General features: G+C 41.9%; 2 protein-coding genes across 2 annotated transcripts; both read right to left on the bottom strand.

The window, feature by feature from the left end:
- Nucleotides 1–31: 31 nt before the first annotated feature.
- On the bottom strand, nucleotides 32–6,631 carry vamp8 (vesicle-associated membrane protein 8 (endobrevin)). The gene is made up of 3 exons (XM_042101073.1): nucleotides 6,109–6,631; nucleotides 3,617–3,784; nucleotides 32–1,658 (listed from the first exon to the last, which is right to left on the bottom strand). The coding sequence occupies exons 1-3, from the start codon at nucleotides 6,139–6,141 to the stop codon at nucleotides 1,470–1,472; spliced, it is 390 nt and encodes a 129-aa protein (XP_041957007.1). The 5' UTR covers nucleotides 6,142–6,631; the 3' UTR covers nucleotides 32–1,469.
- Nucleotides 6,632–6,962: 331 nt separating this feature from the next.
- ncaph (non-SMC condensin I complex, subunit H) lies at nucleotides 6,963–16,581 on the bottom strand. Its single transcript, XM_042101072.1, has 18 exons — nucleotides 16,427–16,581; nucleotides 15,847–16,071; nucleotides 15,652–15,742; nucleotides 14,742–14,831; nucleotides 14,416–14,533; nucleotides 13,457–13,611; nucleotides 13,044–13,233; nucleotides 12,655–12,734; nucleotides 12,264–12,466; nucleotides 11,862–12,007; nucleotides 11,579–11,685; nucleotides 9,740–9,859; nucleotides 9,528–9,635; nucleotides 8,830–8,973; nucleotides 8,599–8,721; nucleotides 8,220–8,293; nucleotides 7,976–8,051; nucleotides 6,963–7,419 (listed from the first exon to the last, which is right to left on the bottom strand). The coding sequence occupies exons 2-18, from the start codon at nucleotides 16,059–16,061 to the stop codon at nucleotides 7,360–7,362; spliced, it is 2,100 nt and encodes a 699-aa protein (XP_041957006.1). The 5' UTR covers nucleotides 16,062–16,071; nucleotides 16,427–16,581; the 3' UTR covers nucleotides 6,963–7,359.
- Nucleotides 16,582–22,826: the final 6,245 nt, after the last annotated feature.

Below are 22,826 nucleotides of genomic sequence, written 5' to 3'. Positions count from 1 at the left end.
AAGGGAACATAAGTCAAAACATTTGGCAAAATTTCATAATTTCAAACTTTATTATTTTGACATTGACAGATATTTATCTAAGGCACATAAAGATTAGTTGTATCAATAATTGATTTGTTTAAGTTATTAAAAAGATTATGACATATGCTCGAAATCAAGACAAAAAGGTTGGGACTGAGGCAAACAAATACAAATAAATACCCTGAACCCTCCAGTTTAAATGGGCAACCATTCTTAACACATTTAGAGATTGATTTACATTCTGTATACAGAGATATCTCTATCTATTTACAGGCAACGCAGATGACTCCCAGATCTCTCCACAGCCTATCCAGTAACATGAAGACGTGTAAACCAGTCTGCTTTGTTTTGAAAAAAGTACATCTGAATTAGCTTGTCTAGATGAAAACTTAATAAACTCTAGATAGTAGAGATGGCATAGTCATAGGGTTAGAGTCTTCATATCATATTTTGGCCTCCAGTCAGATAAGGTGGCTAGAAGTCAGTGAGTTCTTTTTTTTTTTTTTAGAGGACCTTGGAGAAGTAACAGTGCCTTCCAGAATTTTTTTTGACCTTCATGTAATTTTCTCTCCAAACTACAACAAAATGGACCTGGCTTCTATCCAGCGATGGTCACACATACACACACACACACACACACACACACACACACACACACACACACACACACACACACACACAAAATGTTTTTTTTGTTCTTCCTCTAGTCTTAGAGCTTCTCTGTGTGAATACCAATCTCAAGTGGTCAACTTAGCTAAAATATTCAAGCTATGAGACAGCTTAATTTAATCAAAGAGAAGCAATGCACATGTTTAAAAAGTCTATGAGAGGCGTGGGTATAATGACACAGAAAACCCTCCATGCGAAGCCACATTTCTACACCCTGAAAGACATCATGTTCTACTAACCTTTAGAGATGCGTTACACACTTCTGTGTGAACATTACCGGCACCTTCAGAAACAAGGGTAACACATTACTGATTTGTCTTTTCAACAAAGTAACAATTTACCAGTGAGAAATATAAATAAAAGAAATAACAAAATTGAAAAGGTCCTACTCATTCATCGTGTCCTGTTTGGAGGGCAATGTACTTGCCACAGCATAATATAACTCCTTTTAGTTCTTAGCTTTGCCTCTGATAAAATGCCCACTCAAACAACCACACACTGAGAGTACTGTACGTGTACCAACTCTTTAAAATAGTAAAAATGGTGATGTAAGATCCCGATGTCAATTCAGAACTGGCATTGGTCAGACTCTTTCACATTGGCAGTTGTGAAACTGACACCCATATGACAGTTGAAAGTGTGAGCAAATGTGCAAAAACTACATTGTGCATGAGAGAGAGAGAGAGAGCACGAGCGAGCGCATGAGAGGGGGGGCAGACAGAGAGAAGGAGAAAGGGGGGAGGGGGGAGAAAGTATACAGAGTACACCCTGTGCTATGTTTAAGGGTTAGGAGGCTTGATGGTGGGTGGTGGGGGAACAGGGTTGCTGGTTGGAATGACTCCTGTGGCCAAGAGGACAATGATGAGGACGATGATGAGCACAATAACGATGATGACCACGACAATCTTCACATTCTTCCACCAGTACGAGCGCGCCACTTTCTGAGACGTCTGCTTGAAGTTCTGGGCCTGGGGGTGAAAATATAAACACAGTTAGTAGAGGGAGGATGAAACCGAGCACAAGTGTACAATGTAGACAGAGGGCCTAGACCAGGCCTTTAACGCACTTATGGTCTAATTCATTCAAGTTTTTTTTATAATGTTTCTACGTAACAGCTGTTTCTTTCTAAATAAATAAGTAGGTAAATAATACATAAATAAATAAATATAGCAGTTGTTTCACAAGGCTGTGCTAACACACTTAATGAAAGATGACTGGGAAAATCTACGAGACTGACCGCTTCACACTTTTCCACACAGCTTGTTTGGTGGGGGGGTGGGGGACAGTTCAACTCATCTTTGTATTACAGTTTTTTTCAATCGCTAACAAGCGCTTACCCATACTTCAGATACTTTTTCTAAACTCTTAACACAGACTCACACTTAGAAAACACAATTGGCCAAATGGATAATTTTCTTCTCAAAAGCACATTTTGTTAAATATATTACTAACACATATTTCTCTGCACAGACTGACTTTACCAAAACACTGGAAATCTGACTCAAAATGAAATTATTCTGTCAAAGAATGACACTTGTTTTCACTTCACAAGGTACATGCATTCAATCAAAGTACACCAGGTTTCAAAATACTGGCTATTGTTGACATTACAAAAACTGCATAGACTTTTATGTTTCAGTTTTACAGGTATTTGCATGCATTTACACGAAATGGCTTGGTTGGGAACTGTATGTCCACATGTTATGTTCACATTCAAAAGCATTCCAGTAAAAAGCAAATCAGTTTATTTTTTCCTTTACTGTTTACTACAGGAGGTACAGTAGAAATACTGTTTACAGTGTCATAGAACAGAAAAAGTTTTAAAGTATTGCTTACAGTGAACAACAAAATGTTCATGAAACACACAAGAGCATTCTGAACAAAAAACAAACAGCAAAACGCCCAGAGAAAAAGGAGGGGGGGACTGAAAAAGCACAAAACTACTGCATCTAATCTCTGATATCTTCAGGGTCTTCAGGGTTAGGTCACATGTTTTCATCAACATCACACTGATTACATGGTCAATGATAGTGGCACGAATTTCATCACTGACAACAATTCTTGCAACCTTTGGAATGCCACCACCACGCATTCTTACACCTCTACCTTGTCCTCTCTTTGGGCCTGCTCTTTTCCCTGGCCCTGCTCCTCTCACTGCTCCTGCATCTCTCACTGCTCCTGCTCTTCTCCCTGGGCCCCTTGCTCTTACTCTTCCTCATCCAGACATTACAGTGTTGGTCTTTTTCTGTTTCTAAAAACATCACTCCTCAAAGTCCTCCTTTTACTGTATACGTGTCAATGTAATAGAGAAAGAAAGGAAAAAAAAAAAAAAAAAAAAAAAAAAAAAAAATCACCCCTGCCACTGAGTCTAAGCCAGACTGGAATCAGCTGTGGTTGGCCCAATTTACCCAACATAAATCAAGTGTGTGTCAATTATTCAATTGTTTGTTTATTATTAGCTGAGATATATTGTTTTTGAACTGATATCATTGCAGAAGCAGAGGTTTTTATACTGTATCTAAGGTTTGGAATATTGTTTTTGGTATTGTGGGATGTTGTGTGTTAACATTCGTAAATACTGCAAAAACAATCCATAATTTTGTTGGGAGGTATAGCTTGTCTGTTAAGAAAATGTAAGCATTGTGGAAATGTGTTCACTGACTGCATATCGTGTGAAAACGACATGAAATGTGTGAATGGTATGGCCACAAAAGATACATTAACTGTATTTAGAGTTTTGAAAATGTGACAACTGGTTGGACAAACGCTGGTTAGCGACTGAAAAAAAAAACAGTGGCTTTCTGTTTGTGGGTTAACTGTACACTGAGCGTGTGCAAGATGAGCCAGCATTTCACAAAAATGGGACATGCAGCGGTTACAGAGTTCAGGCTTGAGACAGTTCTGTGAATAACAGATAACGACTTACTCCTGCTTCAAGGCCTTCTGATTTGTCCATCAATTCATCCAACCTCTCGCCACGTGCCAAGATGCGGTCTACGTTGTGGGTCATGATTTGCTTGACGCCATCCACTTGGTTCTTGAGGTTCGTGACCTTGTCCACCTCCTCAATCTCTTCCTCTTCGCCTCCTTGCTCCTAAACACAGCAGCAGGTGACAGTGTGAGGTCCCACCATGATCCACAACGTCAAAACATGGAGGCTGAATTTCAACAGGAGCTAACTAATCATTTAATCAGCTAGTCATTCACATTCATTACAACTAGAGGATATACTATAGGTTACTTGCATGGTTTCAACAACACTAAACAGATTTACCTATCTGTTGAAAGAATATTATCAGTTTTAGCTCAAGGGAGATTTGTCCATAGTCCAGCAATTGAAATTTACATCAGAAAAAGGCAAAAATGTATGCATCTATTCACTGTAACAAATACTGACCATGCTGTACACTGTATAAGGTCTGTGAAAATGACCACAATAATGAAAAAAAAAAAGCTTCTCTGATCCAGGAAATACAGTCGATTTCACTCTTGACCTAGGATGCCTCTTTTCGCAATACCAGGACATGCTAGGACAAGCTAAACAAGGGTCATGAATATTTTGTACATATGCAGGTTATGTCCATGAGTCCCCATGCCTGACTGGAAAAGTGTTGATCAGTGAATTATTAGGATGACAGCACCAAAATGCATTAGCATGGGGGACTATTGACAATTCAGTTCCATGAGGGATATTGATGAGAACTTGCACACTTCCTTATGATCACCTCCACTCAAATCCCCAGAGCCAATCTAGTGTCTTGTCACAGACGTCTCCAGGAAACAGTGTCGTGTCGCACTGCACCGGTCTTACCTCTCTGACTTACTCACTCCCTCCCTCCCTCCTTCCCTCACCTCTGCTGTGTTCCATGTCCCCCGTGCTTTGTCCCACTCTGCCACAGAATGGCAGTGTGCTATCAAATGACTCCCCTCACACTGCGAAAAGAGCGTTTGCTGCATATGACTGAGCTGTGAAGCGGGAGTTCCTCTGATCTTTGGAGCAGAGCCTTCCACACTCTTAAAACAAATGTGTTAGAAACAACACAAACTGTATTGTCCCTATCTGAACAATGTTCATAGAGATGTGTTAAAAACAAAGCTGTGTTATTTTCCAAACATTCGTTTTAAGAGTGCAAGTGCATTTCATAGGGCCAAATTGTGTTGCCTTTAGAATGGCCTGTTAGCTTCGTCAAGCCTGTGTTTGTGTATGTGTAGATCTCTGTGCAATTCTTCTCTGAGAAATTTCAGCTGAGACATAATGGACATCCAATGTTCCTGCCAGTTCATGAAAAGTGCAGCAGCTCACTCAGCATGAAATATGTGATTATAATTAATATCACAGGTTACATAACAGCTCTCATTTGCCACTCAGTCATTTGGCATGTAACATTTCTGTTTCTTTCTAATTTCAGCAAAAATGTGGAGCTCCTTTTGTTACACTTTACTTCAAGTAAATCATATTTATTAATTAGCTGACAACAAAACAAGTGACCAATGTTTTGAGTCCAGCGCTCAGCAAAAATGATCAACTATAAATAATGGCCTTCATGACATTAAGAGTCAGTAGCCTATATTACAGTGCTATAATGTTTCTTCTTGTCAACAGCTTTAGTTTAAGTTAGACTGAATCAAATTAAATACTGTCTAGATACAGGGAAAGCATTAAACATGAAAACAGGGTGAACTACATCACATTGTAGCCATCCGTATTTCTCTTAAAGAGCTAGACATGCGGGCCTAAACCATATCTCACATTTGTTGTTCGATCACTGAAGGAAAATAGTTTGTTTCCCCCTTAGTGAAGTCTAGGCTAAAAATGCCAGAGCATTAAGCTACAGGTGTGGGATTCACATAGTCTAATAGCCAACTTTGTTAAATATGTGTACGTCACACACCCAATAGATCACCTCACAGAACTAACTGTAATAATTGTAGATCAAGGGACGCGTAGATGCATGCCACGCCATGACTTTTGGAGGAAATGTCTGTTAACTTGCAATTCTTGAATGATTGCATTTACTGTGTAATCTCCATTTCACATCTAGGATACTTCTAAAAAATGCTTCCTGATGACAACGTTGCATGATTTCTCAGCAGTAACACACGAAAAGGAACTCTGAAAATAGGCTACAAAGTGTCACTGGATTTTGTTTCTTTATATTATACTACTCGATGGACATGACAGACAAGGCCTTAAACATTCTTCCTCGTTGGCCATCAAGTCTTGGACACTTAAACTTAGGCCTACATGAACTCCGAAAACAAATGTATTAGGGCTTGGGCGTAATCAAAACCAAAAAATCAAATAAAAGTCTCATTATATGAAACGTTTCACGATTATTATTCGAGATGACGTAAACAACATCAGCAACAGGTTCAGGGAAACAACGTAGCACGGCCTCGACTCGAGGATAATCTTACCATAGTGCTGGGGTTGTTGTCTCCAAGACCCATATTATCAGAAAGTTGAAGTCGTCGAACCGACCTCACTTCCAGTTACCGTCGTTGCAGCAAAATTTCACCAGTTTTGGTACTGCTAATATTGTCCTTCAAGACTTCTAGAGTCTGTTGGCAATTCCCGTAGCTTACTTCCTGGTTGTTTCCCCCCTTTCAATGTGAATTCCTTCGCGTTGGCCCACCTATTTTCTCGAATTTCTTGCCGCCTCCTTGTGGGGGCGTTGGTCCAAAATAGCAGATTGGATCACCTGAAGCCTCAGGTAAAACACAGATTTTGAAGGTGACAGAATATAATATATTTACAAAAATAATTAATTAGTCTATTTCCTAAACAGCTTATCGTTTGAATTGGTACGCTATTTAACCTAGATCAACATGCCTGAAGCCAACCACAGAATCTAACTTGTGTTGCTCTAATTTGACTATCTAATTTCTGTTCTATAACGGATTTCCCTTAACATTAAGTGTAGCATGCATTCAGCCGAGGCCTGCGTGGGTCAATAAAATGCAGTGATAAATGCAAATGAACAGCAAGTTTCATCAGATTTCCACTGCAGCGTCCCAGACTTGCTCCACCCATCACACTTTTTTCAAAGTCTTGCTGACGCATTAGTGGCACCCGGCCTTTATGCTTATCAGCCAGTTTAACCGGTTGCCACTTTGTGCTGTAACAGGGGCTGGCCTGCCTGGCCCTCAAGAAACACCATCATTAGACTACTCAATACTCTGGATATAGAGGCTGAAACTGTATCAGTCTCAAGTAGAAGTGTACTCTTAACTTCTCATGTCTAAGGAATAGACCACTATTGATTCCAAGATCATTTTTAATGAAAGATGTTTTTATTTTTCAGAATGCGGCCCACATATATAACATACAGAAAACACTGACAGGTCAGACAACATGTAGAGGTAACAAACATGAAAGGCTCAGTAAGAATGTGTAGTTCATCATGTCAATTCTGTATGTCTTTATTTTGTGATGTAGTCATGGGTTGAGTAACCACAATAGTTATATATATATAGAAAAAGATTTACACAAATACTTAATGAAGAAATCTAAAAATGTTGCCAAAATAATGGTATACCTTAATGTGGAAATTGGTGGCCAGGTATTTCACAGACACTATCAAAAAGGTGAATAATTATGTTAAAGGTTAAAATGGAAATAACGAGTACAAAAATAGTAAAAATCTTGAGCACATCAGCAGTCCATCCTTAGTGGTCTTGCTTGATGAGGATGTCCGACATGTTATCCACTTTAAGAAGTGACAAGTTCTGTGGAGGGAGACATTTCAGTTAAAAAAAGAAGAGTCAATAATAAGAATTATGATCTTTGAGTTTGTTTATCGTTACCTAGCAACCGAGGCTTTAAGTGTTAAAAAGTATTGCAGTTTCACTTTGTACAAGATGTGTCGTAGCACAGTGGTTAGAGGAGCGAGCTTTGATCTAAGGATCATTGGTTCAAATCCAGCATCAATCATTCTGCCAATGTTAGTTTTGGACTGGATATTTACGTGCCAACACAAAAGGTTGTAAAAGTAGCCAAATAAGAGTTTGTTAGTGTGTGTCTACAGTTTAAGTGCATTTATATTGCTAGCTATAGTGAGGATGGTTATGGGATTTGGCATTTGGTTGTTTTGACTCCATAACCTCTGAGGTTCCATGCCAGCAACATCCTAAGCTACATATGTGTGTATGTGTTCGTCTGCATATGGGTGACACTAAGCCTCTCTACATGTGTATACGTTCCTGCATTCATGTGATGAAGTGAAAGATCACCAAACGTATCTGTCTATCTGTTACACAGCCAGTAAAGGAGCACCAAACTTACTCTTTCATTGGCCAAGTGCAACAGGGCGACGAAGGCCAGAGGTACGGACAGGTTGTTTGCCATAGCGCTGGGCAGTCTGAAAAGGAAGAGGGCGAGTCCCAATGAGTGCATTACTTATCTCAATTAATGTTGTACACAATAAGCTTCTGGGGAGTGGAAGGTTGACACAACATAAAGTCTTTTAGTTGGGAATGACGCATTTAAATAATACTGAAGACTGAGAACAGCCCAGACGCAGCCGTACTTCTGCATTAGGTTCCGGGTAGACTGACTGAAGGATTTCTCGCCAGCAACTCCTGCTTTGGCATCACTTGTGTCCTGCAGAGAGGAAGAAAACACTATGGTCATGAGGTGATATGGGTGAAGCGATTGAGAGTAAGTGAGGAGAATGATAAGGAAGCTGGCATTAAATATTACATTAAAAAACAAGACACATGAGGAATAAGTATACTCTTTTGATCCCGTGAGGGAAATTTGGTCTCTGCATTTATCCCAATCCGTGAATTGATGAAACACACTCAGCACACAGTGAACACACAGTGAGGTGAAGCACACACTAATATATATGTTGATGGCATGTTAGATATTTCTAACTAGCTGCAGATGCATGGACTAGAACTCACTGTGGGGGTGTCCTCTACCAGTTTCTCAGGGCCGTCCGATAGTAGCCCCCACAAAGTGGTCTTCAGTCTCTTCATGTCCATCTTCTTAGCTGTTTTAGCATAATTGATCTCAATTGTGTTGACCTTACAAACAATGACAAAAAACAAACAACAAACATGTTAACTCACTTCCACTCAAAATCACTCAGAGAGAGGAAATAAAAGTTCCACAGTTTGTGCTCTGAACAGTACCTTGTGTGGTTCTGGCACCAGGTTGTCCTCGCCGTACACTGAGAGACCGTCGTGGTCCGGCATGGACTGGGGGAGGCCGTCCATAGAGGCCTGGGAGTCCTGCAAGGCTCCAAACTCTTCCATCTCATCATCACTGTCCCCTCCCTAGAGTAAAAACAATTTCCATTCACATACTAAGTATTTGCTTTTGCCACTTATACTTATAAGTCACTTATAAGCCAGGTTGAGTTGTACCATGTGTAGGATCTTTAGTTTCACAACAAAAATGACCTAGAAATAACCACAGAATGTGAGGAACAGTTTTGACGTTATTTCAAACCACACATGTTCTGTTGCCAAGATATCCATTAAAATTAGCGTGCTGCTCACCAACAACCTGTGGACCATACTCTCTCGTAATGCCACTTTGAATCTCAAGAGAAAATACATTCTAGTCAATGAAGTCGTCGTACAGGTGCACACTCAATGCAACCTGAATACACATATCTCTTTTAAAGGAGAATAAAGGAGAAATAAAGGACATTTTTCAAATGAACATGCCCCCAGAGTGTAGCACTATTGCTGCCTGGCTCTAGCTGTTTGCTGCAACGATTCAAGCTAGGTAGAACCGATTGTTTTCAGGTTTTTATTTTCGTAGCGACTGTACTTCAAGAAACAGAAGAAACAGAACAAACACAAGAAACAGAACAAACACATACCTCAACACCAGGGCAGAAGTTGGCCGTGTCATTGGCGTTGTTGTAGTCGTATTCTCCGATGCCCTCGCCAAGCTCTCCAGACAGCCTTTTCTTCCCCTCTGCACACAGCTAAAAAGTTTACCATGGTTAGAGCCCTCATTTCTCAACACTCCACTGTCTTTTATTATTTTACTTTGCTGAATAGGGGGATGGATGGAGGGGGGGGGGCTTACTGTGCTGGAGGGCTTGAGACTGAGCTGAGACAAGTTTTTCAGGGGATACTGGAAGTCTGACGGAAGAGTGGTCTTCTTATTGCTGGTGTTTAAGGCCGACTTGCTGATGGTGGTGGCTGCCTGGAGACAGAAACAAACAAACAGAGAAAGAAAAAAAAGAAAGAGACACACAGAAAGACAGCAAAAAAGAAAGAGGTATAGAGAGAGTTATAAACTCTTAAATGGCCTTAGGCTTGGATCTTGGATCACTGCAGAGTAGATTTTTCAGGGTCACAATGACCCTTCCAGCCATGCAAAAGTAACAGAAACCTATAGAGCTGAGCTGCTTTAGTATAGATTTCTTAAGCGCCTGTACCCTCCACAGCTTTCAGACATATCTTTTAGGTCAGAGGGATTAGTGAGGAGCAAACATCACATTTAAGCAGCATGGTAATGCCACACTCTAAACATTAATTACAGCCACTTCTAGCACATATGAAACACTGGCTGACGCATGACTGCACTGCAACCTACAGCAACAATCACATAGTGAAATTTGCTGACGACACAACTCTGGTGGGTCTCATCACCAAGGGCGACGAGACTCAATACAGGTTGGAGGTCGACCTTCTGACCACGTGGTGCAGGGACAACAACCTCCTGCTGAACGTCAGCAAGACCAAGGAGATTGTTGTTGACTTCCGGAGAGGTCACACCCAACACCTGCCACTGACCATCGACGGTGCTGTGGTGGAGAGTGAGCAGCACCAAATTCCTGTGGGTGCACATCAGTGAAGACCTCTCCTGGACCACCAACACTGCATCACTGGCGAAGAAAGCTCAGTGCCGGCTCTACTTCCTGCAGAAACTCAGGCGAGCAAGTGCTCCACCAGCCATCATGACCACATTCTACCAAGGCACCATTGAGAGCATCCTCTCCAGCTGTATCGCTGTGTGGGGCGGAAGCTGCACTGAATACAACAGGAAAGCCCTGCAGTGCATAGTGAACACAGCTGGAAGGATTATTGGTGCTTCACTCCCCTCCCTGAAAGACATTTACACCACCCACCTCACCCGCAAGGCGACCACAATTGTGAGTTATGCAAGTCACCCCGCTCACAATTTGTTTGATCTACTGCCCTCTGGGATGAAGCCTGCACTCCCGCACCACCAGACTCACCAACAGCTTCATACACCAGGCTGTTAGGATGCTGAACTCTCTCCCCCCTCCACCCTCAGCTACATAACATCCTGGACTTTGGACCCACAATGGCTGTCTTGCACTCCACTGGTACACTTACACACTTTGCAACTTGTTGTTGTCCTGTTGTCCTGAAACCACAACACACTTCTGCTGCTCTTACATAACTTGCACCACTATGCCACTTGCTTACTTAGGTCAAACAGAACTACCTCAGCCATTTATTGGCCTGACTTTGCACTATTATATTGACTGTCTATGCACAATTGCACAATTTCAACCCAATTTTGCTGCTCTTATTTCTTCATTGTATGTGCCTTCTTATTTACTTTTTATTGTTTACTTGAATGTTATGTAATGTCTGTGGACTTAAATTGGTAGAATATGTCTTGTCTCCACCGTGGGATAGTGAGAAACGTAATTTCGATCTCTTTGTATGTCTTGGCATGTGAAGAAATTGACAATAAAGCACACTTTGACTTTGGCTTTAGCCACTGAGCCATGTAAAAATATTGAATGATTTCAACAGCAGAATGGTTAAATTAAACTTGCCAATGACAATTTAGCTTGTTCTTCCAAGACTAGAGGACTCCATGCTGAATGTCTTACAACTGGTCGCTATCTGGTTTGTGAGTGGGTTAAGTTATGGTTTCACTCACTCTTGTTGTCTTGAAATAATTGTGGAAGTGAATGTCTTCACTGAAGTCGATGACCAGCGCACTCTTTGGTGCCCTCTTTCGGGCTTCCTTATCTTGCATTTGATCCTCTGAGAAGACAAGAAGCAGAACATCCCACCAATTAAAACAGACTGCCTTCGTACAGCGCATGCTTTAAATACACAGCTCAAAGGGAAGTGTTTTAGCAATTGTGAAAAACTCCCAAGTGTTCCCTTAATTTTGTATATTAGTGCATCTGAAGACACAACAATCCCAAACTCCTCACGTTTCTGTCCTGGTTTGAAAAGCCAGTAGCCAGGCCCAACCCATGACGCCATAGTTTTGGGGCTGAAGTATGAGTACTCTCTGGGCTGAGATGACAGCTGGAGACACATGGCTGTGATGTCCGCTTCTCCGATTGGTATGACACCACTGTGTACAGATAAACATGTAAACATGAGATTGAGAATATCTTAAGGTCATGACCATCTGTATTTAGTCAGGCTCATTCTTCCTTGGCATTTCATTGCGACTTTGTAAACAAATGATCCTTCCAGTAAACAGATGGAGTACATTTTTAAATAAACAAGGGTGCGTTTGCATTATTGCTAAATTTTCAGACAAGAATTCCAGGATGTAGCTGAGCCACATAAACACCAAAGACCAAATGCTTGTTGCAAAATCTTACCGTTTGTCTGGTTTCTGATTGGCACAGCTCTCTTTGTGCTCGTCGAAACCCTCTCCGCCGAAATCCCCCTGGCCGACCTCTTCGCTGTCTGCGTCAAAGTTGTCCCCAAAATCCTGGCACTCCTCCTCATCCGGCTCAATGTCGGCGTTTACGTCAAACACGTGCTCACCCTGTTTCAACTTCTCCAGCAGCTGATTCATAGTCTGCAGAATGACCGGACAACAGAGCAACACAGATAAGCACTCGTCTCTATCTGACGAGGGATGCAAACAGTGTACCAAAAGGTATAGTATAGTGTATATGGATAAAAATGAATGTCATTTAATGTCATCTCAATGTATATGTGAGAGATAAAAACAATAATTAAAGGATGTGGTGTGTATTGCTCAACCTGGTCGGGCGACCATCTTGTGAATGAGAAGTCCCCCAGTGACGGGCAGATGGGACGTTCTTCCAAAGACTTAAGACCACCTGCAAGTCACACAAACAAACATGACACTTTATTCCTTCAGCACATTCTTTAAGCTAAAAGGACCATCACTTCATGCGAAAAACATTTCTTTCTTCAGTTTTGTGTGCCAGGTAATGCTTACTGCTGCTAGCACTGGTCAACACACTGCTGAGTTAGGGGAGCTACAAGGACTCATAAGAAAGTAACTGACTGTACAGATATTATGGCCGTCAATAAATAGATGGAGGAGTTCGGGCCTAGTTCAATGGATGAAACACACACACAGACACACTCACACACACACCTGAGTGATGCGGTGTCGGGCATACCTGTGAGGGGTCGGGCGGAGACATGTTGCGTGGGCACAACGCTGCAGGGGGGCCTGGAGTGCAGCAGGGTCATGTGAGAGGGGAAGCGCAGCTCACAGCGGCTGTCCTCGCTGAAGAGCACCGACAGGAAGACCCCGGCCGTGCTGTTCTCATCGAAGGACGCAGCCATGCGCTGGAACATGGGGTCAATCTGAGACAAAAAAAAGAGAGGAGAGATAAGCTAAAAATATTCTCTATTTAAAACACGATGAGTTTTGCTTATTGGGATTCTTCTTTAACACGAGTTTAATCAGTCCCGTCTTCACTACCAGTGGGTATCGAACAGATCCTTCTGATTTCTGACTCTTCATTTCATAATTCCACATCGTCCTGCTTTCACTAAGTCAACAACGAAACCCCATCACACATCTCACCTCGCACTTCATCTCGGACTCGGAGCGGTTGATGTTGCCCAGGTTTTGCTCCACGGTCTTTTTGGGAGGACGCTTCTTCCTTGCTACCTGCTTGGCGGTAGACTGCTCTCCCTCGTCACCATCCTCAGCTGCAGCATCCTCCCCTCCATCTGGCCCTGTTCACATGGCAACAAGACCAACCACCACAGTGAGACAACACATCATTTTGCTGATCAAAAGATGTGAACAATATGCTAGTATCTTTCTGTAGCAGTGCAATTGCTCTCGAGATATCCCATGGTAAGCCTGTGATGGCTGCAGAAGGCTGAGATCAGACAGAACACGCTTTGCTGCTTGTGAAACGCAAGGTGTACCATGTTTTCGTAAAGACGCCGTGAATAACACAGGGCGCTTTTCTGCTTTTAATTGATTTTTTTTTCCATTCGAGGCACTTGGTGCGCCTCGCTTCGACAAAAAACGTGAGGCACAGCAGGCACACAAAAGGCAAGGCACTCTGGCCGCATAAGCAGCGTGCAAAACACTTCCTGCCAATACGAAACAACATAAACAAAAGGCAGATCACATTACAAAAAACGCGCCCTGTCTGAAACGTGGCCTAAAGGCTCCTAGACACAGTTGCGTTCCGTCAACACATGCCAGTGGGTGTTCCCGAAGGTAGCTATGCAAATGATTTTAAGTATAACTGTAATTTGATTGGCTGGTGCCTTCTGTTGTTGTCCGTCGGTGCAAAGTTGAACTTTGACACGAGCGACAGGAGCAACCTGACGCAACGGACCCACAATTCAGTTCGGCAACGGATGACATAAGCCCATGTAAAGTGGCAGGGGATGAGTCTCCAGCACTGCACCGCACGCAACTGTGTGTGGGAGCCGTAAGAACGCTACAGGAGGATATCTCTCCCAGAGGGCTGCACTGTAAGCAGTACCACCACAGCATAGTGATCCCCACAACCCACTCACCTTCCTTGGGCTTAGTCTCAGCGCCCAGGCCTCCCAGGACTCTATAAGCATCTGCATGGACAGCATCCACTCGCACGGCATAGATCTTGGTACTGGCATCCAGCGTACCAGCTGCAACCTTGGCAAGCAATCACAAACACATAAATATACTTGACAGTGCATATACTTGGAAAACAGTGGTGTGATATGTATTCAGCTATATCTTGTTTGCCTAAGGAGAGAGTATTCAAGTGTATCAACCAACAATGAGAATTATTTTTAAAGATCCTCATTGATTATTCTAGTAAATTCTGTCAAAGGGATACATGTTTTAATAACAGACTTACCTTGAAATTGAGCTCTGAGTCCTTCTGCTGTAGAATGTCTGCCATGTAGTCAATGAGATGCAGACCAAAAGCATTTTTTGTTGTAATTTTCTGTCAAACAGATAGGGTATTTAGATATTATCTAGGAGTCCCTTCTGGTCTTTTTTAGTAATTTTATTCATTCATACTCTAAAACCACTTTAAAATCAATGACCATCTTGTTTGGTCTTGTTTTTAAATTAGATTTTGATTCGGTTATGACTTTGTTGGGTGTGCCACCAATGCTGTTGTCTACTGCCCTTTGTCAGTGTTGTCTATTGTGTTTTGGTTTGTTGCCTTCTTGGTCAGGGTTCACTTATAAAAGATTCAAATCTCAACACGATTTGCCCAAGTTAAACAAAAGTTAAATAAAAAAGTAAATACACAAGCACCAGATCCATTCTTTTGTCAATCCAATCCAAGCCGATAAACATGGATTAATCCCAGACTGTGAAAATCAGATAGGATTTCCTAGGTCACAACGCTGGACAGGAGCAACCATAGACTGTATATACAGTCTATGGGAGCAACAATTAGCAATACAATAACAAAACAAAGGCCATTCATAACACAGGTTGTGCCATTCACATTGAAATTGACCCTGGTCAGACTCAAGTCCAACCCACCTCAAAAGGTGAGGTTGTGAAGCAGGGTCATTGAAATTGTGTTCATTCTTGCACACTCAAAACCAACCATGGTTGAACCCTCGTCGAAGCCTTGTTATGAAAGATGTTATGTATTGCTTTGTCAAGCGTTCCATTAATACAATGGATACAGGGCAAATAAACATTGGGCTAAACAGATGGATACACATGACCGCTGCAGTACACAGACAAAAACAAAAAACATTGCTTATTTATAGTCCAGTGTTGGGATATACTGCAGCACTCACATTTTCAGTGGAGAGTTTGATGCAAGTGGAGTAGTGCTCAGAGATCTGGGCTGTGGACAGCTTGGGCACAGCAGCAGGGGTCCCAGCATTACTACAGACAGAAGACCATGCACGGTTAGCATACCAACACCACAAACAAATATGAAACTGTCGCCACTCTGTTGTTGACTGTACGGAAAGTCGGGCATCTCTCACCTGTGCGATGCAGCATCGCTGAAGGAAGAGTCTGGCCCTGCCTGTAGGTCAATTACTCTGGATCTACGCCTTTGCCGTCGCTCCTGTTCATCGTCGTTGCCAGGAAAACAAGCAGCAAGACGTGGGCTGCTGGTAGCAGACATAGCTGCTTTCGGCCCCAAAGATGGGGAAGCCCATTGCCGCATCCGGGAGGTTGGGGTAGAGACTGCACTCATTTTGTTTTTGCTAATAAGTTAATATCAACATTAGTTGCTTACAATTCACATACACTGAACAACCCAACTCTTAGCGCAGTGGCTTAATCTTAGCAACCGTTTTAATCTTAGAATATTTTCACAAAACATGTGCGCTCACTGGCTGGATATTATTCACAAACTTTGTCTGACAAACGTTACACTTGAAAGCGTGTTGTGAAAAGGTATGATATTAGCATAATAACGTTACTCCTCCTGCTAGCTTGCAAACAAGCTAGTAAACAACGCCGACGTTAGCCAGTGCTACTTTCAAAAAACTTGACTGCCTCACAGATTGAATTGCAAACAGCAAAGGTAACACGACGTTGTGTGCATTACGATCTTACCGAAAGTCTCCACTGAAGATCTAATCGTAAAACAGTCCTCGATTTGTATATATTAAACTTGAAATCGATGTGCCTTCGAAACTTAGCTAGCAGATCACCCCTTGTCCAGAATTCCCCATTTGAAATTTAGCGCCGCCTGCGAGAGAACGGTTTGGCCAATACGTTTACTTGCGTCATCACGTAGAGCCGGTGGTATTACTGTAACGTCACATGGTAATTGACTCCACTAGGTGGCAGTATCATTATAGTGAAAAACGAGGGCAGCATGAGAAATAGGCCTAGCCCATCTTCTTAAATGCGCTATACAAATAAAACGGACTTGACTTGACTTCTTATGTCTAGACTACAGACTCCCACAGTTATAAAAGAAGTAGCTACATCAAGACCACGTGATTTGAATATATCCCAACTCAGGGTTTACATGGTTTTAGGCTACAGATGCTGGATAAGTATTCACTTACATGTTACTAGCCTATGCGACTTGGAAAACCCAATAAATTCAACCTCATTCATCTGTCTCCAACGACTCTGTTATTAACGCTCCCAGTAGGCCTCTGCTGCATATGTGTGCTATTTTATCAGTTCATGGACATTATCTAGACTGCACTAATGCTGCAGGGCCCAGGGATGTGTTTAAATTTGAACATTACATATCAGGGGATTGAAAAACATCCGAACAAGACAACAAAGCCAAACAGTCTACCGAGATAAAGCTTTTTTTTGCTCTGAACATCTTGTGTAGACTTTTTTTAAATTCCAGTGTGATACATGTTTAACTAATGAGTGTCAAAGGTTAGCAGACACCCCTTATCTCAACAAATCTCAACAAGGTGAATTATGTTTTCCAAGATCCAATATCTGAATGGGTGTAAAATGTATACCCTCTACATGCAGCCATTATAATGAAAATGGCAAAGAAACTGAACATTGCATGTGAAAATGTAATAACTTTAGATAGGGCTACTAATCAACTTGCGGCCCACTGGTCGGATGTGTTAGAATTTTTCTACGTCCTGTAAGCTGCCTGCAAAACTGGCTGCCATGACTACGCTTCAGTCAATACAATGGCAGCAGAAATTAGCTGCAACAGTAGACAATGTCAAGCTTGTCACCCTGGGCTGTTGATTCACTGGAATTCCTGTGTTAGCTAAGACAGCAGCAAGCCATGTCTGTCAAAATCCCCAAAGTCGTGATCTCATAGGAATGGACTATAGGCCCATATTTGTTTACTTTACTGTCCACAACAAGTAACAAACCACTGTCTTGGGTGGCCCACAAAGACCCTGTGGTTTTCCTGTCTGGCCCACTTGGTACTGAAGTTGAATAGCCCTGATGTAAACTATGCATTTACTGTGAACATCACAGAGGGCTGCCTCCTCTGTCTGATATGTGCCCAGTGTTTTAGAATTAAAGTCGGTGTGCTATTCATTCCTTCTGTCAGGTCGTCATTGATGCTATTTGGGTCCTGTATATGTTTCTCACTCATTGATGCTATTTGGGTCCTGTATATGTTTCTCACTCATTGATGCTATTTGGGTCCTGTACATCTGTCCTGTTTCTCACTCAGATCTGATCTGAGGGCATTTTATTCATTCATCTATGGGTATTGCTTTCATCTTTGGTGTTCGTGTTCCGCCCTACATCAGAAGTAGACTCTACATCAGTGTTTGTTGCCAACAGCCCTGGTCTCAGAAAACTGTTGATACTGTTGGTGCTGTGTAGTAAGAAAGCTGCTGCTGATGTATCTTTTATAATAGCCTGTGATGCAGTTTATTTGTTTAGATTGCATGCACGCACACGCACACGCACACACGCACACGCACACACACACACACACACTGCACAGACACACACACACCGACAGTACTTTAGTTGCTGTCTAAGGTTTTGATAAATGGCTAAGCAGGAAGAAAACAACTAATACGAGCCTTGGGTCTTATCAATAAATAATGATGCGACTCATGACACCCCAATCTCCTGCTGTGACACACTGCAGAGAGTTCCTGTGCCTCTGTTAGCTCAACAGGGAAGGTAACCACTCCTCTCTTAATGTGCAAGGCAATGTAGGCTACAGTTGCTGATGGGTAGAACTCCGCAATATCCCCTGCATCCCTGTACCTGCACTTCACAATGGCAATTTAAATGGCTTATGCTCCGAACATTTAACCCATTTAGGATCGAATATATTGATGGATCCAAAGTGTAATTTGGGTTAAATGTGTGGCTTTTGTTATGATGTCATTTCCTCCCCTAGCCATAGTCCCATATTCATACATCAATGTTCTGTATTGTAGTTGTAGGGCAATTCCATGCAAAGGTCATCCTTAACATGGAACAAAAAGTTGTGGATACGCAAATAGAACTGTTGTTAAAATCTTCATTTAGGTTATTGTTTGTAACTGATCTGATTGAATTTGATGGAGAATTACACTCTTTTTACATCATAAATATGGTGTGCAACCATACAGAAACAACATTTTTCACATGGTAATATTATACATATTTAAAAAGTGGATAAATGGACCCAAGGTTCAAAAAAATTGTGTCATTTGACAAATTCCAGATTGACAAGGGCATGGTAGAGTAATGTCTATGCTCAGCTTGCCTTTAAGAGCACAACTCCTTACATTTGTAAGGCTTTTGTTTTTAAGTCAGCAAGTTCCATGGCCATGTCACATCCATAACGTTTTATAGGAAAAGTTTATGCTACACATACAGTGTTGATGCGACAATGTCCATAGTGTCTGTGCAAAGCTGATTTATATCAATGTAAAGTGTGATGACCAAATTGTGCCCCTTTCTTACTTTTAAAACCTTTAATGGTGCGTTATGGATGTGACATTATGGATCTTACATAATGTGAATTTACAAGACTGGAGACTTTGTTATACCTCAAAGCCGATAAAACGTCTGTTCTAGTGGCATGTCAGTTTCAATGCATTTCACCTTAGTGTTTAGGCCTACAATTGACATTTCAAAGATTATTAGGTTGATCAAAACCACAAGGAGGCCTTGCCTAACTATTAGCAAAACAAACATAATATTAAAATACCTCCAGTGATTAGCCTAGCCATAGCCTATTTTCAAGTGGCCTAATAACGAAAATCTGAGCGATTTTCTTCCTATAACTGTCATACTGTTGTTGTACAGTAACTGGATTATCGTGTTAGCTGGTGAAGATGGCTGATTTTGCAGCTGGAGTTAAACCTCCTTCTGTTGCAGATCTGTTCAGCCTGCCGCTCACGTCTGCTTAACACAGTTTAATTTTAAATGTGACGCGATATGCCAGCATTTGAAGTGTCAGGTACTCTGTAGCTAATACCCACAGAGTAACATTAGTAACGGCAGCAATAAACTAGATGTACCGCATAGCGGTACAAAATATGACCACCTCTCAGTCCTGCATATTCTCTTCGCAAAAATAAATCACGCTTGTCAATTTGTCTCCATCTCCTACTCCTGCAACTGTGCATGTAAATGAGTGTGTGCATATGTGAGTTTGCTTTTGTTTATAAGAGTGTGTGTGTGTGTGTGTGTGTGTCTGTGTCTGTGTGTGTGCATGTGCGTATGCGTGCCTGTGTTTGTGTGTTTATGTGTGTGTGTGCGCTTTGGATTATGTATTCTAAGTTGCAATTCCTTTGTATATCCTGTTGGTGACCTCAGTGAGAAGTACTGTTAAGACGCTCTTAGCCGGTAACGAGAACTCTGGAGCACTCGTAGATCTACGAGTGTTTTCACGACGCTCTTAAGCTAAGATGGTTTCGGGAAACAGACGGCAAATCTTAAGACGTTTGTAAGAAGGACTTTACGACGCTCTTAGGCTTAAGATGCTTTCGGGGAACTGGGCCCAGACACGTCACATCCATTACGTGAAACCGTCACATCCATAACGCCAGTTTTTCCTACATAATGCATTACGAAAATGACGCATTGTTTCAAAAACACACTTTTTGTGTTCATTCAAGTCTCCTTCATGCTACATATATCATAATTTCGGCAGTTTCCTTCAAAATTCACAGAGTTTGTAGAAAACCTGAAATCTCTCACAAAAGTGTGTCCATTTCATGTCACATCCATAACGCTGATAAAATGCCTTGTATTCTTAGCAGGAGTGGGGCCACTTTTCAGCCCGGGAGTTTCAGGCCCAAGACCAGCCCACTTTTTTAGTGGTGGTGGAAATTGGATAAATAAGGCAACATTTCAGCTCTTACTATCCTGTAGGCTAGTTTTTATTATAGGCTAATATTCCACTAGCCTGGCGGGCCATACTATATCATTGAAATGTATAGTCTGGAATCGAGCCATTCACCTCGCTTAATCCAAGGGGCGGGCAGAGAATTGTCTTTCAAACTGCCTAGGCATGCAATAGGCCAGCGCTACGACCATATCCGTATCCGGTCGGCAAAACGGCAAATACATCCTTCTTCGAAAGGAATGACTTAAGTGCATTGCATTGTGTTGCTCAACTTTCAAAGAAAAGCTTAAGTCCAACTCCTCCAAAGTTGACGCCAACGCCGATTCAAACAACCGCTCTTCGTTCGCCATAGCCATCTTCCTTGTTGTTCACCGTCGCAGGACTGTCGTTATCCTGTTAAGCCTGCCTTAAGATTCTAACAAAATAGAGCGCTGTGATTGGATAACATCCACGGTGTTAGCCAATACAAATTCCTATGGTTTGCTACTAGACGTACAGGCTGAGCAAATTAATTTGCCGCCGCTAGGGTGCGTCTAGATTTCTAGGCTAATATTCCACTATTCCACAAGGATATTGATAAGTTAACAAAAACAGGAAGGAAGAAATAAAGCATTTGAAATGTATCCCACAATTCCACTAAGAGGCATATTGAACTACTGTATTGTTTACATGTTTTTTTCTGCATGGGTCAGCTATCATGTTGTTGTTTGGTGATTTGCTCCTTTACTACATCCACTTCTGAGCAAACAAGCCATATAGGTTGATCATGTAGCCTACTGCTGCCATAGCCTACTGTTCTTTCTTCCATAAAATAACTTTAATTCATATGGTTAACTCTATTATCCGTTCTATTTGTCCCTATAGTCATAGTTAATTTCGGGCTCATCATTTTCAGCGGGGGACTGGCTGATCTGCTGCTCAGGCTAGGCTACTTTTGTTTTTAGGCCTATAGGCTACTGCATACACAGATCAAGCTTGAGTTTTGTTATCAATATTTGCATAATATTTGCAAAGTCTATGAATAGCCATATTGGATGATACCAAAATGCTAATATTTTAATTCATTTAATATGTTACTTGCGAATAGGTTGACAACGCTAAAACGTCCAGTATGTTATTAGCCCAATTACGCCGTTATAATCATGGCTATCTCTCTTTACCAGTTGCCACTTATGTCTGTCCTCTTCAAAAAAAATAGGAACCATGGCACATTTGGCAGCATTTCCCTCCAATACTTTTCGTCTTTTTTACCTGGCCTTTTCAGTCCCTTATAGCATCTTTCTACTATCCATCCTCCCTGACGCTTATCACTACGGTAGGGCCGGCCCGGCTGGTATCTGAAAAAACTTTTTAGGAAAGACGGGCTATATGGACCCAACCAGAGCCATATAAAGGAACATTAGCGTCAATGGAGTTGTCGCAACTCTACCTTTATATGGCTCTGGACCCAACCAATTAACTCTTCTTGGGAGGGGAGAACAACCCATGCAGAGGCTGCGGTGTTAGGCATAGAATGCGAACGTGTGTAGCCAACTTTAAGAGAAGATAGATTAACGTAACAAATGCCAATATTTTTCCCTCGACCGGCCCAAAAGTGAAGCGGCCCACCGGGAATTTTCCCGATTCTCCCGATTACCCACTCCGGACCTGATTCTTAGGATGAAATTGATTATATGAAATTTGAGGATTTCTCAGTATTCAGAGGACAGAGGTTACATTAAAAGTTATGCAAATGAATTCACTGATACTAATTTTGCCCCCACTCTAAGGCATTTTGTTTACCAATATGAGTCAAATTGTCGCATCCATAACGCTGGAACTGCCCTGTACTGACATTTAATGGGATTTCCCCTTGAAAAAGGGCTGGGATCTGCGACTGACTGGTGATGAAGATCAGTGCACTGGAAAGGTGGCGTTTTGCATTCTGATGCGCCCGGCCAGCATCACTGCGGGGGGCGGGAGTATGCGCTGGCCGCTAGAGAGATACATCTAATCCTAAAGTGACCACCTATGTCGACATTAAACAAAAAGCATGCCGCATGGCAAAGACATTGGAGCTTTTTAACTTTGTCGACATAAGTGGTTTTAAGATTCTTCCCATATTCCCGTGTTGTTAGAAATGCAGAGTTAGCCCAGTTACAAGAGCTGAGTGGAGAGAAAGAGAAGGGGCTGACTGGGGAGGGGGGGTTCCTATCAGAGGAGAGG

This window comes from Alosa sapidissima, chromosome 8 (assembly GCF_018492685.1).
Source record: "Alosa sapidissima isolate fAloSap1 chromosome 8, fAloSap1.pri, whole genome shotgun sequence".
NCBI lineage: Eukaryota > Metazoa > Chordata > Actinopteri > Clupeiformes > Clupeidae > Alosa > Alosa sapidissima.
Note: the sequence above shows the minus strand (reverse complement) of the source record. Positions and strands in the feature narration are given on the sequence as shown.

What these genes read in the sequence shown, in the direction of transcription:
- vamp8 (XM_042101073.1), bottom strand. Translation starts at nt 6,141, where the DNA reads ATGGGTCTTGGAGACAACAACCCCAGCACTATG. An exon ending in ACAACAACCCCAGCACTATG is followed by an intron (nt 3,785 to 6,108) that starts GTAAGATTATCC and finishes TGCTGTGTTTAG; the next exon opens with GAGCAAGGAGGCGAAGAGGA. An exon ending in CAGAAGGCCTTGAAGCAGGA is followed by an intron (nt 1,659 to 3,616) that starts GTAAGTCGTTAT and finishes TTTCACCCCCAG; the next exon opens with GCCCAGAACTTCAAGCAGAC.
- ncaph (XM_042101072.1), bottom strand. Translation starts at nt 16,061, where the DNA reads ATGAGTGCAGTCTCTACCCCAACCTCCCGGATGCGGCAATGGGCTTCC. An exon ending in AGTCCGAGATGAAGTGCGAG is followed by an intron (nt 13,234 to 13,456) that starts GTGAGATGTGTG and finishes TTTTTGTCTCAG; the next exon opens with ATTGACCCCATGTTCCAGCG. An exon ending in TGGTAGAGGACACCCCCACA is followed by an intron (nt 8,294 to 8,598) that starts GTGAGTTCTAGT and finishes TCCTCTCTGCAG; the next exon opens with GACACAAGTGATGCCAAAGC.